The sequence below is a fragment of the Festucalex cinctus genome, chromosome 20 (genome assembly GCF_051991245.1).
Source record: "Festucalex cinctus isolate MCC-2025b chromosome 20, RoL_Fcin_1.0, whole genome shotgun sequence".
NCBI classification, from domain to species: Eukaryota; Metazoa; Chordata; class Actinopteri; order Syngnathiformes; family Syngnathidae; genus Festucalex; species Festucalex cinctus.
Genome location: NC_135430.1, coordinates 5,343,636 through 5,361,596, shown reverse-complemented (window position 1 = coordinate 5,361,596; position 17,961 = coordinate 5,343,636). Strand labels below are relative to the sequence as shown.

The following is a 17,961-nucleotide window of genomic DNA, read 5'->3' as shown; positions in this document are numbered from 1 at the left end:
GAACTTTATTTAATTTTTTTATTTTTTTTTTTATTTTTTAGCCAGTGTACCTTTTGGAATTTGGACTTAAAAAAAATCACCCCCAACTAACGGATTTTTTTTCCGGAAGTTGTGTGCTGACGTACTTCCGGGCTAACGCCGGACGCCGGAGCATGCTAGGTGACTGCTGGGGTTTAAAGTCCAAAGGTGAGCAAACTCCCTGTAATCGATTTTCGTCGTCCTGGAGTTGTTTTTTTCCCCCCCATGACTTTTATCGACGAGCAGTTGGCGAAGAGAGGCCGCCGCGCGCTCGAGTCGTCTTTGTCGTCGTGTTTCTCTTTCCGAAACATGTTTGCGCTCATGTGTTGCGTTTCTCTGCTGCTTTTGTTCCGCTTGCCGCCGCTTGACTCCGCCACGCAAGCTAGCAGCAACGACGAGCCCATCATAGGTCGGTCGATCGGTCGCTTCATTTGCTTTTGACAACTTTGACAACTTGTCGCATTCGAAATGGATTGATGTATTTTTTGTTGTCGTGTTGAAGGGATTGTGCGCAAGATCTGTACACACCCACCGAAAATCACAATGCCTACATCGCTGCTTCTTATGTCAAGTTCTTGGAGGCGGCAGGAGCCAGAGTGGTGCCCATCATGTCAGAACGCCATTAAAACAAAAACAATTATCAGCTTCATCATAGTGGTGATTTAACCTTGTGCGTTGAACTTTCTCTCGTTGCAGGATCAATCAAACCGATGAAGAGTACAGGAGACTCTTCAACTCCATTAATGGGTACGTACTCTTGGACCGAGGTGAAGTTACTTTCAAGTTGGATATTGGCGAATGGCGATACATTCGGAATCAAGCCCAAAAAAACCATTTTAGTGTGCAACAATTATGGAAGCCCATTCCCGCCAGTAAAAAAAAAAAAAAAAAAAAAAAAAAAAAAAAAAAAAAAATCGCCGTCAGAAACCGCCAGTGGATTTTATTTTTTTATTTTATTTATTATTTTTATTTTTTTAGTTTTTATTTTTTTTTACACGTTCAAACGAGAATCCTCCAGTGGGGGGGGAAATCTATCAGACTTCCATGCGGCATGTTGTGCCCTCCAGTGGTGAGCAAAGTTTGAAACAGTTATGAATACCACGTCACACTCAACGACAATCTAAGTCGTATTAAAACGAGAATTCCATACCATGCGGCAAGCGCAAGCCCTCCATCGGATTCAACCACACGCGGATTCAAATTTCAAGCCATTTTTACGTGCTGTCGATGCTGGCGCATCACCCAAAATGAGCGTATTGGCAATCTGAAGAAACCGTTGGTCACCCGTCCAGTTTGTGCAACCGTGCTTCAACGTGATGGGCTATTATCGCATATAGGTCTATAACACCACAAATCACATCATTATAATACATGTTGCCAAGTACAATTGTACAATAATTTAACAAAGTCGACTTTTAGATGCTCGTTGAGTGTGACGTGGTCTTCATAATTGTTTTAAACTTTGCTCACCACTGGAGGGCACAACATGCCGCATGGAAGTCTGACCCAAGCCCCCCCCCCCCCCCCCCCCCCCCCTACTGGCGGATTTTCGTTCGAACGTGTAATAAAAAATAAAAAAAATCCACTGGCAGTGTAAAAAAAAAAAAAATTCTCACTGGCGGTCTAAAAAAACACTGGTGGTTTCTGACGGTGGGATTTTTTTTTTTTTTTTTTTTTTTTTACTGGCTGGGCGGGAGCAAAAAAAATGTTGTTGTTTTTTTTCTTTATTCTATTTATTTATTTTATTTTATTTTTACTGGCGGGAATGGGCTTCCATAATTGCAGAAGTTACGGTTAAATTCGCACGATCATTCCAGGATGGATGTTACATTAAACCTACATTACGTGCACTGATTTTGTGTCCACTTTATGACCAGGAAGCTATTGAGCTCGAATGCTCCTTTTTTTATGTGTAAAAATGATCACAGAAGCTAAATAAATGCAAATATTCAAGAACAATATTTTTCAGTGTATTAGTCGCACATGCACTCTCTCAAAATTTTAAGTCTTAAATGTTTTTTTCCCTCTAAAATAAGTATTAACATAAACAAAAATTGCAATAGGAATGAAGAAGTCATCTTAACAACTTAAAGTATTTTTTGTAATTATAACATTATATTTTATGTTCCTAATTTTTTTAAAATTTTTTTTTATTTTCATCGAATACAGTTTTTCCGGTGTCATATTACATGTCTATGGGTCACTCGTATGCTTCCTTATACTGTAGTTCAAGCAATTGTAGCCTGTGCCAAATCATGTGCCTGCTCCTTTAAATTCCTCTCTGTCACATGGTCATGTGACCCAGTGAGGGGCACATATTAAAAAGTCGGGAAATGGAATCAGGAAGTGAGTTGGGAACTTGTCAGAGAATCATCTGCAGGTGTGTTCTCTTCAGTTTTCGTGATTGTACGTCTTGGCCTTATATGGTGTTGAATCGTAGCTGAATGTTACCTTGTTAGGAGCTTCTTATTGTGCCCAAAATGTTGCGCTATCTCAGTTTGGAGGAGGTAGAGAGCGAAATCGGTGAGTCCAGATCATTCCAATTTGTTTGGTCTTCTCCATTTATTTTTTATGGAGTGTGATAGTTTACACTTTATGCCCGTTTCTGCCTGTAAAGATGTATTTTTTTGCTTTTATGCTTATTGATTGAGTGTGAGTACGGCGACATGCTATTTATTTATTATGTCATTGTTCATTTGATAGATGTTTACATACATGGGGTACAGAAATTGCTCTATCTATGTATATGAATTGAGTATTTGTATTACAGAACTCAATACTTGAGCTAATGCTTTTGCTGTAAATATGTTTGGCATTTGTCTCATTGGAGCTTTGGCCCTGTTGTACAGGCCAGCCTTTCGCTGATACCTATCAAGTGTTGTTGGACTTTGCAGTACTGCCGGATGTGCATGTGTTTGATGAGACTGTTGGACCTGCAGTGCAACTTCTTGCTTGATCATTTCATTCGATGTACAAAGAAGATTGAACAGAATTGAAATATGGATAAGCGTCTTCTACGATTCAATGGCCATTCATCCGTTTTGGCTTCGTTGTTTATAGGGATAGACCGATTATGGTCCGAGCCGATTATTAGTGCCAATATTTAGAATTTTGACAAATATCGGCATCTGCCTTTTTTTTTTTACCAACCTGAAGGTCGATAACGCTGGTATGTCACTGAATGCTTGCAAATGTAGTGAAATCTGTAAGATGTTCACAGATGTTTTGCTGACATACTGGGAACTCTCCTACACTTTCTGTATTTTTTTTTTTTTAAATAACAACCATAATAATAAAATTAAGAAATATATTGAATTTTTGGTAAAGTATCTCCAGTAGAAAACTATTTACTTGCTTAGTTTTTAACTTTGTGTAACACATGGTGATGACTGGAAGCTCCTGCCAATTTTTGTTTGAATTTTAAAAAAAAGTGTCAATTCTTTGTATGTTTAAGATTTAAAGGGGAAAAAAACATACATTTTTAAAAATGTGGTAATATTTTTTCTTTTACTGAAAAAGAATATCTGCTTGCAATATCGGTTATTGGTCTCCTTGACTACTAATAATATCTGTATCAGTCTTGAAAAAAACATATCGGTCTATCACTAGTTCTGACAATTTTTGACTGTCTGCAAAGATCTTTTGAAAGCTTTTCCAAACCCTGACCAAAACCAAAATCCAAAATGAGTCTACATTCACATGCATTTGTCGCTCAGTGAGATACAGTACAGGAAACGTTTCATTTATGGATCTATTTCAATTTCCACTTTATAAAAGGTGACACTGGCCCTGGGAACTCCCTACATGTTTTATTTTTTAAATTAATAAAATAAATAAATTACTAAATATGTTGACATTTTGTAAAAGTTTATTTCCAGTAGAAAACTTTAGGGAACTATTTACTTGCGTAGTGTTTAATTTAGCTGAACACATTGTGATGACCTTGACAGTTACCTGCAACATTTGTTATAATTTTTAAACAAAGCTTTAATAACCTATAAATAATAACCTTAAGTGTTAAAAAAAAAAAAAGATTAACTTTGTTGAAATGCCATTAAGCATGTTTAACTTTTGACATTTAATTTTGATGCTAATATTCAGCTAATATTCGGTTTGAAATATTAGTTATCAGCCTCCTTGGCTACTAATAATCGGTATTTGTGCCAGAGAAGCCATATCGGTCTATTACTAGTTGTTTGTTGTCCATTAGTGTTGTTTGTATGTCAGTGTATGTAAGAAAGAAATGTCTTGCCACGCCCTCCTTGATTCAAACACTTCGTTTGTTATAATTTAGCCCATTCAGTATCAAGTTTTTATTGCTTACCTTACTAGCTTACAGTATTGCTAGCCAATGCTAGGGCTACACATTTATTTTTCATTTTTTTGATACTAATTGTAATTGTTTCTCCGCCAGCGTGCTTTTCCCCGGAGGCGGGGCCAGCATCTTCTCATCGGGCTACCAAAGGAGCGCCAAGATCTTCTACGAGATGACGCTGGAGGTAGGAACGCCATCTCACGACGACAGCATTTGAGCATGAGGCGTCAAAACGTGCGTGTGCAGGCCAACCGGAGAGGCGACTACTTCCCCATCTGGGGGACGTGCCTGGGCCTGGAGCAGCTCCTCCTGTTGACCAACGGCGTCTCGCTGCTCGCGCGCACAAACACCAGAGGGGTGTCGTTGCCACTCAACTTCACCCAAGGTGCGCTCGCAAGCAAGCGCGTTTGTCTGCCCAACTAAACGTTGCAGGCATCGTTATTTCTTTTGTCTTATTTTTCCCCCACTCGCAGAAGCTAAAGGGAGCAGAATGTTCCGAGGATTCCCCGCTGAACTGATGGACGCGTTGGCCTTGGAACCTCTCACAGAGAACTCGCACAAATGGAGTTTGCCAATGGAGGTACAACAAAATAGGGGGGGGGGACTCAGACGCACAAGAAACAAGTAGGATCTTTCTTTCCTTATTTTTTTGGTGGGGGGGTATACATGGTCGTTTAAAAAAAAAAACAAAACAAAAAAACACACCTGACTATACATTTTCATAGTTCGGAGCTTGAATTGCAATGTTTTATCAAGTTTTTATGAACTGATTATTATTATTATTATTATTATTTTTTAAAGTCTTACAAAGAAAGTTTTGGGAGAAAAAAGTAATGAAATTTTCATCGCGCTGAAACTTGAATTGCGATGTTTTTATGTTTTTTTTTTTTTTTTTTTTTTTTAAGTAGAAAAAATCTCAGTCTTACAAGAGTTTTTGAGAGAAAAAAGTAATGACATTTTGATAGTGCTGGCCTTGAATTGCAATGTTTTATCAAGTTTTTATGAACTGATTTTTTTATTTTTTTTATTTTTTGTAGGCATTCAACAGCAGCAACACCCTGACCTCATTCTATAAAGTTCTGTCCACCAACACAGACGGGAAAACCGAGTTCCTGTCCACAGTTGAAGGTTTGAATGACTTGAAATGTACTTTGTACTTGGGCTGAACGATTATGGAAAATAATCAAATTGCGATCCCCCCCAATTGCGATATCGTGATTTCTCCCCCAAGGTCCTTTTAAATGAATTTTTTTTTTTTTAACCCAACAAAAAGTTAATTATACTGAACAATATCAGATCTATCATATATTACAGGATGTTAAGATAAAGGCAAATGAAGCCTTTAAATGTTTTTTCTATTGGTTACAACTTACCAATCAACATACCCAACTTTTAATGTTGCATGAAACATGACATGTAAGCACTGTATTTATAAATAAATTCAGTATTCCAAAAAAAACTAAATTAAACTTAGCAATCTTCAGTCAGTAAACTCACACATGCTAAAGTATAGACAAAGTAAAATTATACCTGCTTTTATGACATAACATCTCCGATTTGATTTCAATTGCGTGTTTAACCGCAAATGCAATTAATCGTTCAGCCCTACTTTCTACTCTTCCTTACTTTTTGCGACTGACGTGACGTGACCTAACGAATGCTCTTGTGTGCCCCTTTTGTAGCATTGGATTACCCCATTTACGGCACGCAGTGGCACCCGGAGAAAAACGCCTTTGAGTGGCGGAAGCCGTACGTGGCGCACACGCCCTCGGGAGTTCGCGTCACCTTCTTCATGGCCGAGTTCTTCGTGAGCGAAGGTAACGCCATCGGGCTCGTTGGCGCACGTCGACACACAAGCCGGTATTTGCTCAAAGTTGCGCTTGTTTTGTTTGTCGCCGCAGCCAGGAAGAATTTCCACAGATTCGCCACGGAAGACGAGGAGACGCAAGCGCTCATTTACAACTTCTGTCCTGTTAAAAGCAGCGCAAACAGCAGCTTTGAGCAAATATATTATTTCTGACGTGTGCGCCAAATGTTCACTTGACACTTCACGTTTGGATACGACCTCACGGCAAACCACATTTTATTTGTTCCGACGTGAATATCACTTCAAGGGATACTTAACTAATTGAACAAGTTCATATTTTGTCCAGAATTAATTTGATGACTTATTTTAATGTACCAATTAATAGATTAAAAAAAAAAAAAAGTTTCCTGTTGCTGTCGACTGACGATGACATCACCTTTGCTGAGGAAGTGAGTAACGGCCAATCATGGCTCACCTGTTTTCTGGGTTTGGTCAGTAAATTGAGCCGTGATTGGTCGTTATCTACTTCCTCAGCTTGGGATGTAATGATATCCAAACGTCACCATACGATATTACCACGATATGAAGCTCACAATACGATAATTATCAAGATATTGTGTGGAGGTTGGCGATATTTAAAAAGGTATATTTATAAAATATTGTAAAAAAATGAGCTCATATTTAAAAAAAAAACAAAAAAAAAAACATTATGCTTTTGTACGTAACAGCAATGTTGTTGTGGTTATTATTAATAATAATATTATGTTAATGCATGCACACATTGAGACTTGCATATTGACTTATTTCACTCATTATATTGATTATTGACATATTGACTTGCTTCACATGCATATTTTCAACATCGAAGGGCCAAAACATCCCTAATGAATATTAAATTGCACTATTAAAAAAAGCTAGCCACCAGAGGGTGCTAGAACTGCACAAATGGAAATTAACCCGTTTTTGTTTTTTTAAACAGGTGTTACGTTGAAAGGGATACTTTACTTGTTTAGCCATTTTTTGGCAGTCAAACATTAATATTTTGCCTACAATAAATGTGATGTTTTCATTATTTTACATAAGCAAATAATACCTTTAAAAAAAAAAAAAAAAAAAAAAATTCCCACTTGCTGTCGGCTGAAAATGATATCACAAGGGCTCAGGTCACCAATCTCAGCTCACCTGTTTTCTAGGTTTGGTCATGTGACTTTCACAAGCTGAGCTTTGATTGGTTACCCGAGCCCTTGTGTTGTCATTTTCAGTTGACAGCAAGTTGCAGAATGTGTTTTTAAAAGGTACTAATTGTACGCGAAAAATAATGAAAGTATCAAATTAATTATAGACAAAATATTAACTTTTTATTGCTATAATGGGCTGAATAAGTGAAGTATCGCTTTAATGGCATTTATATCTTGTGAACATGACGACGGCGATATTGTGGCAGTTTTAATATCACAATATCGCGCTTATCGTTACATCCGTATCCTCAGCACAGGTGATGTCGTCATCGGTTGACAGCATGTAGAAAAATGACTTTTGAAAGGCATTAGTTGTACATGAAAAATCATGAGTTACCATATCGTACACAAAATATTTTTTACTGCTGAAAATGTCTCAAACAGTCAAGTATCCTTTAAAGGGAGACTTGAGCCACTTTCAAAATGTTTTGTCTATAATTGATATGACATTATTTTTCATGAACAAATTCTACCTTACGACAGCAAGTGGGAAAAATATTTTTTAATATAATTAAATTGAATTCATATTCAATCGAGAGCAAGTAGAAAAAATGTTTTGAAAGTATTAAGTTAGGAAAAAATAATGAAGTTATCAAATTTAATTCTGGACAAAATGAGCTTTTTACTGCTGAAAATTGCTCAAGTAGTCAAGTCTCTTCATCATTTCAACATCCGCCATCAGATGGCGCCAAAGCTGTACTTTGTACTTTAATATTGACCTAGTAAGCTTCAGCGTGAACAACAAAAAATATATATATTTTTTCTTCCTCAGTGAATTATGAAAGATAAATCTGAATGTGAATTGACTCGGAACTGTAGAATGTCGTGTAGTCCATCTATCTCGCTGCTGCTGTTTACTACTTAGAGTAACTTTTAAGGAAACATGTTTACACTAATATTTAATGCCGCACAGTTTAAGCTACTATGAAGCAAATCCTTTGAAGTATTAATTGAAAGACATTTTTGTTTGTGTTGTATTTCGCTTCATGTCATATTGGAGCTAATGTCAATATGACGCGACTGAGACATCATATTGATGAAATGCATATTTTTCATTGATAAAGTAGTGTATGTATGGTTTGTGTGCAACACAGACACGCAAACGTCAAATACAAGTTTTCATTTTATTTGTAGTCAGCTGCTCGTGAAATGACACACGCACTCTCAGGGTTTAATATATATACTACCAGGAAGTCATTTCTCATCTCTGAATATGAATGTTTGATCAAATAAATACAGCAATGAATCACAAACATTGACGTCTTTATTTGAACATTTACGTGATGACACCATTTTGTGTCTTTCTTTGCCGCAGACAATGTTTAAAAAAAAAAAGAAAAGGGGAAAAAAAAGTAAATTGTCTCCAGTGGCATTTATCACTTCTCAATTCATATTGCAACCGACAAAATGATTTGTAATAATTCTTCATAAAATATGGTCTTTGATTCAGGAACATTTTTACCTGGCAGAGATGCTAATGCTAATCTGACAACATGGAAATCGAATTGATGTTTTCCCATGAAAGAACATTCAAGATGTCAACAGTGTGGCAATATTCATATACAATGAAACAAAAATGATGATGATGATGAAATGTTTAACTTTGTAATTGAACCCACAGATTCAACACTAATGGCAGTAATGACTCTTTTGCCTTCACCTTTTTGATCTGAGGAGATATTAATACTTTTATAAGCATTGCTTTATTTGTTTTGGCCTTTTGAAAGCGATAAACCATGCGGACTCCTTACAAGTTAGCCTTGTGCTAATGTGTCACAGCCGATAACGGCGAGTTCGTTTACAGAATATTAAAAAAAAAAAAAAAAAAAAGTTGTTAGCTCTCAAAAAACAAACAAATGTTACCTCAATGTTACCTACGTTACCTTTTAGCGCGTTAGCTTCATGTCAAGATGAGTGAAATGGAAGAATTTGTGATTAATTCAATTTGTAGTTAACTTTCACTGTCTTCACACTTGTCAAACGTTCTAACATTTCTCGTACACGTCCTCGTTATCTTGAAAAGAGACACTTTTATTTCCTTTAAAAAGTCCCGCTAACAAGCTTAGCTTCTCTATGCTAAAGCTAGCTTGACTATTTTAGTGGACGCTGTACTTGGGATGTTTTTGACAAAAATAAGGCAGTAAGGTGACAAGGAAATTTGATTAAAAACAATATTTTGTCCTCTTTCCCAATTTTTTTTTTTTTTTTTTAGTTGAAACGACAACAGGGGGGAAAACATGAAAATTTTGTGTGCAATGCTGCATTCGAGGATGGTGGGATATATCCGAGTTGGTTTTTCCCAGTTCCGACCTGAAGTTGGAGGTGAACGTAAACAACCAAAATGGTGGATAGCGGTAAATTGTTTTTTTATTTGGTTTCTTAAAGGAACAGTTCGGATTTTTTGACATGAATCTCTATTTCATCCTCACCTCCAGCATGTGCGATCATCACTGACTTACCTCTGACAGTGTTCTGTGACACGAGTTCTGGTCCGGTGTTGGTCGAGAGGACAGTAGGCCAGCAAGTTGACTTGGGTCACGGAATTAAAGCGTTTTTCTTCTAAAAACAATTAAGTGTTCAAAAGAGTGATACATTTTGCATCACTAAACTCCTTTCTGAAAAAAGTCAGACGCCATTACCGCCAGCCACTACTTTCCTCTTCGTTCGTGTCACTGCGCGTCGCCCTGTAGCCAGATGATCAATGCATTGCAGACAGCCTTCAAAAAGACAAACAACTTGTAGATTAGTGCACGTCTATCAGCTGTATGCGGGGCACCGCGCAGTGATACGAACGAACAGAAAAATAGTGCCTGGCGGTAATGGCGTCTGACTTTTTTCAGAAAAGGAGTTTAGTGATGCAAATGTATCACTCTTTTGAACACTAATTGTTTTTAGAAGAAAAACGCTTTATTTCCGTGACCCAAGTCAACTTGCTGGCCTACTTTCCTCTCGACCAACACCGGACCAGAACTCGTGTCACAGAACGCTGTCAGGGGTAATAAGTCAGTGATGATCGCACACACTGGAGGTGAGGATGAAATAGATTCATGTCAAAAAAGCCGAACTGTTCCTTTTAAAGCGATACTTTACTTATTGAGCCATTTTTGGCAGTCAAACATGAATATTTTGCCTATAATGAATTTGATATTTTCATTGTTTTTCATGTCCAATTAGTACCTTTTTAAAAACACTTTTTGCAACTTGCTGTTGCCTGAAAATGACATCACAAGGGACCAATCACAGCTCAGCTTGTTAATGTCACATGACTGAAGCTAGAAAACAGGTGAGCTGTGATTGGTTACCTGAGCCCTTGTGATGTCATTTTTCAGTCGACAGCAAGTTGCCAAATGCGTTTTTAAAGGTACAAATTGTACGTGAAAAATAATGAAAATATAAAATTTAATAAAGGCAAAATATTCACTTTTTATTGCTATAATGGGATAAATAAGTGAAGTGTATATACTCGAGTATATTGTGTTTTCCCATTCACGGTCTGTGTTTCCAAAGGTAGAGTGACATCACGTTGTGGTCCGTCAGCGAAGTCTGGCTTCTTTTTTTTTTTTTTTTCCCTCAACTTCACAAATGGAATTTCCCGATTTCAAGGGGGCGTTCCCGTGCACATTTCCTGGTTTCAACTTGGGAAAGTACGACTTCCGAGCATCCTTGAATACAGCAATAAAATTGGATGTTTGTGTGTGCGCTATTTTACATACATTGAGAACATTAGACCAAAAAAAAAAAAAAAAAGTCGTAGTCCAACTTGAAAAGTTCATCACAACTTTATAAAATCATCACAAGTCCCACAAGTCCAAAGGCAGTTTTGTCACTGCGACCGAGCGGACGTCTGTCTCATGTTCATGATGATACATTTGACTTTTTTTGTCCCCTTCCAGAGCATCAAGTCCACGTGGGGAGCTCGTCCATCGGGAACATTTCAGTTAGCTAGCTCTCGGGGAGAGTTTTCTGGGTCCGGAGACAAAAATGACGAGGGCAGATGGAAGCGATCCTCGGCTGCTTCCGCAGGCGGTCTCAAAGTCCAGCATGCCGACCAGATAGTTGCATAAAACCGAGGCGATGTTGTTGTGCTTGGTCCAGGGTGGGCATGGAGGGTGTTTTTTTGGGGGGGGGGGGGGAGGGGGCGTGCAGCGACGAGGTTAGGGGGCGGGTCCAACCGAGGTCAGGCTTAACCCTCGTCTTCCATGTCCTCGTCCAGATCGTCATCCGGAAGTCGCTCGGGTAGCCGGAAGCACTCCTCGAAGAAGTTGACCAGTGATTGGCTGAGGTGCTGCCGGGTGGCCTCGTTGCGGATGAAGTGGCCCTCGTCCGGGTAGATCTGATCACACAGATTGGTAACGTGATTTTTTTTTTTATGATGAAACAAAGCGGCAGCTCAAGTTGATCTTCATTTGAAAAGAAAAACAAAAATGTACGCTTCCTGTGACTAACATGAAATGCTAATGCCACCTTGTGGCAGACAAACACAAATCTATAACTCCATGTGCTGAAGAAGAAAAGTGTTGTCATAATCACCTGTAAGGTGTAGTTGGCCTTTTCATGGATGAGTTGGGCAATAAGTTTGGCCGAATGCTGGAAGTGAACTTTTTCTGCGAGAAAATACAAGAAACAGAAAATATTGCAAATTGAGCTGTCCTCGGCGCCATATTCTTACCATCTGCCGTAGGATGGATGATGAGGAATTTCTTGTCCAGGAACTGAGACGCGCGGTGCGCCAGGTTGGCCATCTGCGGAGTGGGGTGAGGGAGAAACGCGTGAAAAAGGAGGACAGCGCAAAACGATCAAAATCTCATCAGAATGTGGATGGAGTACCGCGTAAGCGCGAGGGTCAGGTTTGGGCACCCCCAAGTAGCGTTCGGAAAATGCAGAAGCTGGAACCAGAAGAAGATGATGAAGGATTCACGTTAGTATTTGCTGTCGGAGTGAGAAGTCAAGGTTTCAAGTAAGGATTAAAAAGTCGGCTTTCATGCGACTGTTTCAAATGACGGTGAGCTTTCATAGAAGTGCGGTGAAGAACTAGGTTGAAGCAGGGTTGCATCGTTGTTTAAAAAAAACCCAAAATGCCTTCATGGTCTTAATAAAAGAAAAAACGCCTTACTAAACATGGTTGTTTTAGAAATAAAGCATGCTTGTGTTTTTTTTTTTTTGGGTTTATTTTTTTTATTGTTTAAAAAATGCCTGACTAGTCATGGCTGTTAGGAGAAAAAAAAGAAGAAAACATGGTCTTTTGTTATTTTATTATGTTTTTTTTGTTTAAAAAAAAAAACTGACTATTCATGGCTGTTTTAGAAAAAATGCATGGACTTGTTTTTTTTGGTTTATTTATTTATTTTTTTATTGTTTAAAAAAAAAAAAAAAAAAAAACGCCTGACGATTCATGGCAATTGATCACTTGCAAAAAACATTCTATCGCTGATCAAAGTTAGTCGTTGACACTGTTTATGTATGCAAGATGTATTTTCGTGGTGAGCTGTTTGGACAAGTCTATTTTACAGGGGTTAGGAAACCAGGCTCGGAGTATTCAGCCAATCAGTGGACTCGATGGCAGAACACCCCGGCATGACTGGACCTTCTGATTGGTCAGATGGACGAATCGTGACAAGCATGAAAGGAGAACAGAAGGAAGAAACGAGAGCCTGAAGGACCATCTTGGATTGTCCGCAATTGCATTCCTGCTTAACTTTAGAAGAAACAATACCAAATGTTTAAAAGAGAAAAAAAAAATAGTATGAGTCTTTATTTTGTCTCCTTTTTTTTCTTTTATTATATATGTATATAAGTATATGGTCTCCCCCCCCCCCCAAAATAAAACGCCATACTATACATGATCATTTTTTTCCTCAAAAATAAAACCCCTTACAAAACATGGTCGTTTTTTTGCCCCCCAAAATAAAACACCTTCGTATACATGGTCATTTTTTTCCCAAAAATAAAACGCCTTACTATATACATGGTCGTTTTTTTTCTCAAAAATAAAACGCCTTACAAAACATGGTCGTTTTTTTTCCCCAAAAAAAATAAAACGCCTTCCTATACATGGTCGTTTTTTTTTCTCAAAAATAAAACGACTTACTATATACATGCTCATTTTTTTTCTTTTTTTTAAATAAAACGCCTTCGTATACATGGTCATTTTTTTCCCCAAAATAAAACGCCTTACTATATACATGTCTTTTTTTTTCTCAAAAATAAAACGCCTTACAAAACATGGCCGTTTTTTTTTTCTCAAAAATAAAACATGGTCGTTTTTTTTCCCCCCAGAAAATAAAACGCCTCGTGCCCCGTGGTTCCCTCTCCCCTCCCCCTTCCTCCCCCCCGTCGCCTCTCCCTCCTCGCCTCCTCCCGCCCATCCTCCTCTGCCTCCCGGTCCCTTTTCCCTTGTCGCCCTCCCCACCCCCCGCCTCCTACCCTGCAGCCGCCCTTTCGCCTTCTTGTCGTCTTCTCCCCGCTTCCCCCCCCCCCCCCCCCCCCTTCCCTGTCTGCCCTGCGGCCCCTCCCCCTCCCTCTCCCTGGGCCTGGGGCTCCCTCCCCGGCCCGGGCGTCGGGCTCCGGGGGCCGGGCGAGGGTTTGGGGCCTGCCCCACTCCGGTATAACTCCTGGCGCCCCGGGCGGGCTCCGGTGGCCGGTGGGCTGTCCGGTAGCCCTGCTGCGCTGGCTGTCCGCCCATTGTGGTGCCGGGTGGATGAGGTGGGGGGCGGGTGGGGTTGGGGGTGCTGGGGGGCGGGCGTGCCACCTACACCCGCCGGGTTGGGTGAGGCCCCGCTGGTCGCTCCTCTTACTCACTTCACTAGCTTGCACTATACACTTTGTAAATATACACATAGGGCACACAACACATTTCTTGGTGGGGTGGGGAAGGGTGGAAACACCGTCTTCACCCTTCAACTCCCCTCCAATTTTAATGCACCTCACGTCCAAGGGGAGGGGTGAGTTGGGGCGGGGAGCCATCAGAGGGGATGGACTGCAGTGCCTGGCAGCGCTGTGGTCCCCCCCATTTGTGCCCCTGCCCCACCACTTTGTCCCTCCATTCCCTTTTTTAATGCACCACACATATACATATTCATTTTTTTGGGGGGGATACGGGTGTGTCGGAGTAGGGGAAATTTTTTCCCTCTGCTCCGACTCACCTGCTCCCAATTTTAATGCACCACACGCACACACTTGTATATACACTGGGTGGGGCCACATTCACGGTGTAAGGGTAGAGCTCGCCAGTCGGCGAGCTGGCGGACTCAGTAACAGGGTTAGGTGTCACTAGTACTCTGGCGTGACGACCGGGGCCTCTCCCCACCGGGCTCGGTGTTCTGGTGTTCCGCCTTCTCCCCTGGTGCTTCCTCCTCTGCTTCCCCCCTCCCGCCGCTGTGCAAATCTCGCGCGGCTGGAGGTGGGGTGGGCACATCTTCCCTCTCCGCGCTGCTGCCCGGTGCCGGTTTCCGGGGGGGGGGGGTTCTCGCGGGGGGCCGGGTTCGCGGGGGGGGTGGCGGCCGTCGGGGGGGGGGGGGGGCGGCTTGTTTGGGGGGGGGGGGGGAGGTATGGGTGGGTGGGGGGTTGGGTGCTGGGGGTCGGGGTGTGTTCGGGGGTTTGGGGGTCGGGGGTGGTGGGGCCTGGGTCGTGGTGGATGGCGGGTTTGGGTGGGGTGCGGGGGGGTCGTGGGGGGATGGGGGCTGGGGACCGGTGGGGCGCTGTGGGGGCCCGCTGGGCCTCATTCTGCGGCCTTGGGCTCGGGGGTGTGGGCCGGGGCTGTTCCGGGTGTCTGGGTCGGCTCGCCGACCGGTGTCCGCTCGGGTGGCTTGGGGGTGGCCTTGGTGCTGCCGCGGCCTGGGGATTCCGGGGGGGGGGGGGGGGGGAGTGCTCGCTTTGCTGGACCGCGGTTGACGGCTTCTTTCTTTGGTGGTGGTCCTTATGCATGCCAGATCCGTCGCACCAGCATCTACTGAAACTCAACAGAAGTACCCTCTCCCTCCCACAGCCCCTTGAATCAGTTGGTGCTGGTGTCTGTGGTTCTCACTTTGCTTTATCTATCCTTCCCTCCTTCCTCTCTTTAGTTTTTCCTCTGGTCACTTGAGATCTTAATTTATTAGAAGTATGAGGTTTCTGGGGTTGGCATAAGACTCTGGTTTTGTAACCACGCAGGAGGGGTCTTGTTGGTGCTGGACTTCACTTTGATGGATTGGATGTACTGGCTTCTATGGATCTCACTCTGCCTTATCGATCCTTCCCTCCTTCCTCTCTTTAGTTTTTCCTCTGGTCTCTTGAGATCTCGCTAAATTTGCTGGAATTTAGAGGCTTCCGGGGTTGGCGTAAGACTTTGATTTTGTAATCATGGGGAAGGCAGGAAGTGTTTGGTCGGTGCTGGATTTCACTTTGATTTACCTTTCCTTTCTCTTTGTTTCTTTTTTTTTCTGACCTTTTCTCTGGTCTCCTGACCATTTAAACCTCACGACTCTGGCAAGATTCTGAAGTACCTGGTTAAGGCGAAGGGTAATGGGATATTTATAAGGTTTTAGGTGAATGAATGAGTATAAATTTATACGTATTTGCACGCACGCACGCGCACGCACGCAAACGCACGCAAACGCACACACGCAAACGCACGTACGCACGCAAACGCAAGCACGCAAACGTACGCACACATACACACAAAAAAAAAAAAAAAAAAAAAAAAAAAAGAGCAATGATGACAAGACGTTGAATCGGTAAGACTACCGAATGAACAATTCTGAGCTCTTTTAAAAAAAGAGATAAAAAAAAAAAAAAGAAAAAAGAAAGAAAATAAAACGCCTTCCTATACATGGTCGTTTTTTTTTTTCCCAAAAATAAACCGCCTTCCTATACATGGTCATTTTTTCCCCAAAAAAATAAAACGCCTTACATGGTCGTTTTTTTTCTCAAAAATAAAACGCCTTACAAAACATGGCCGTTTTTTTTTCTCAAAAATAAAACGACTTACTATACATGCTCATTTTTTTTCTTTTTTTTAAATAAAACGCCTTCGTATACATGGTCATTTTTTTCCCCAAAATAAAACGCCTTACTATATACATGGTCTTTTTTTTTTCTCAAAAATAAAACGCCTTACAAAACATGGCCGTTTTTTTTTTCTCAAAAATAAAACGCCTTACAAAACATGGTCGTTTTTTTTCCCCCCAGAAAATAAAACGCCTTACTATATACATGGTCTTTTTTTTTCTCAAAAATAAAACGCCTTACAAAACATGGTCGTTTTTTTTTTTCTCAAAAATAAAACGCCTTACAAAACATGGTCGTTTTTTTTTCTAAAAAATAAAACGCCTTACTATACATGGTCGTTTTTTTTTCTCAAAAATAAAATGCCTTACAAAACATGGTCGTTTTTTTTTCTCAAAAATAAAACACCTTACTATACATGGTCGTTTTTTTCCCCCAAAATAAAACGCCTTACTATACATTAGGGGTGTTAAAAAAAATCGATTCGGCGATATATCGCGGTACTACATCGCGCGATTCTCGAATCGATTCAATAAAAAAAAATCGATTTTTTTTTTTTTTTTTTTTTTTTTTTAAGAGCTCAGAATTGTTCATTCGGTAGTCTTACCGATTCAACGTCTTATCATCATTGCCTTTTTTTTTTTTCTTTTTTTTTGTGTGTGTGAATCGATTTTTAAACTTCCATTTTTAATGGCAAAATATTCAACAAAACGTCTGACTTCGGGTTAGGATTCACACCTTGAGCATGGAAGAATGTTATATGAACGGAACATTAAGCCTTAATATTTTATTTTAATGCTGTTCAAACATGAAACAGATTACAACCTCTATAAGACTGAAATTTCAGATAAATAAATAATACATTTTCATATAAATCTTACACTCTACAAGCTTACTGATTAGTATTTTCTAAATTTGAATGGAAAAAAATCGCAACAATCGACTTATAAATTCGTATCGGGATTAATCGGTATCGAATCGAATCGTGACTTGTGAATCGTGATACGAATCGAATCGTCAGGTACTAGGCAATTCACACCCCTACTATACATGGTCGTTTTTTTCTCAAAAATAAAACGCCTTACTATACATGGTCGTTTTTTTTTCCTCAAAAATAAAATGCCTTACTATACATGGTCGTCCCCCCCCCAAACATAAAACGCCTTATTATACATGGTCTTTTCTTTCTTTTTTTTCCCCCAAAAATAAAACGCCTTACTATACATGGTCGTTTTTTTTCCTCAAAAATAAAACGCCTTACGATACATGGTCGTTTTTTTTTTTTTCCTCAAAAATAAAACGTCTTACAAAACATCGTCGTTTTTTTCCTCAAAAATAAAACGCCTTACTATACATGATCGTTTTTTTCTTCAAAAATAAAACGCCTTACTATAAATGGTCATTTTTTTTCTTTTTTTTTTTTTTAAATAAAACGCCTTTGTATACATGGTCATTTTTTCCCCAAAAATAAAACGCCTTACAAAACATGGTCGTTTTTTTTTCTCAAAAATAAAACGCCTTACTATACATGGTCGTTTTTTTCCCAAAAAATAAAACGCCTTACTATACATGGTCGTTTTTTTTCTCAAAAATAAAACGCC

At 40.1% G+C, this 17,961-nt stretch overlaps 2 protein-coding genes across 5 annotated transcripts in view; one reads left to right on the top strand and one right to left on the bottom strand.

Moving 5' to 3' along the window:
- The first annotated feature begins 510 nt into the window (after window positions 1–510).
- ggh (gamma-glutamyl hydrolase (conjugase, folylpolygammaglutamyl hydrolase)) lies at window positions 511–8,631 on the top strand. Its single transcript, XM_077509395.1, has 8 exons — window positions 511–628; window positions 715–765; window positions 4,433–4,517; window positions 4,580–4,718; window positions 4,807–4,913; window positions 5,371–5,461; window positions 6,016–6,150; window positions 6,235–8,631. Coding segments are annotated over exons 1-8 (729 nt in total). The 5' UTR covers window positions 511–626; the 3' UTR covers window positions 6,354–8,631.
- Window positions 8,632–10,425: 1,794 nt separating this feature from the next.
- Window positions 10,426–17,961, bottom strand: part of dpp6a (dipeptidyl-peptidase 6a) — a 195,526-nt gene continuing 187,990 nt past the window's right edge. For 3 of the 4 annotated variants that reach the window (XM_077508715.1, XM_077508717.1, XM_077508716.1), the window contains exons 23-25: window positions 12,206–12,264; window positions 11,909–12,120; window positions 10,426–11,711 (exon numbers count right to left, since the gene is read on the bottom strand). In XM_077508715.1, the coding sequence (XP_077364841.1) occupies window positions 11,408–11,711; window positions 11,909–12,120; window positions 12,206–12,264 (575 nt within the window). In that variant the 3' untranslated portion in view covers window positions 10,426–11,407. The remainder of the gene's footprint in view (window positions 11,712–11,908; window positions 12,121–12,205; window positions 12,265–17,961) is intronic. The other variant, XM_077508718.1, reaches the window with a different exon arrangement.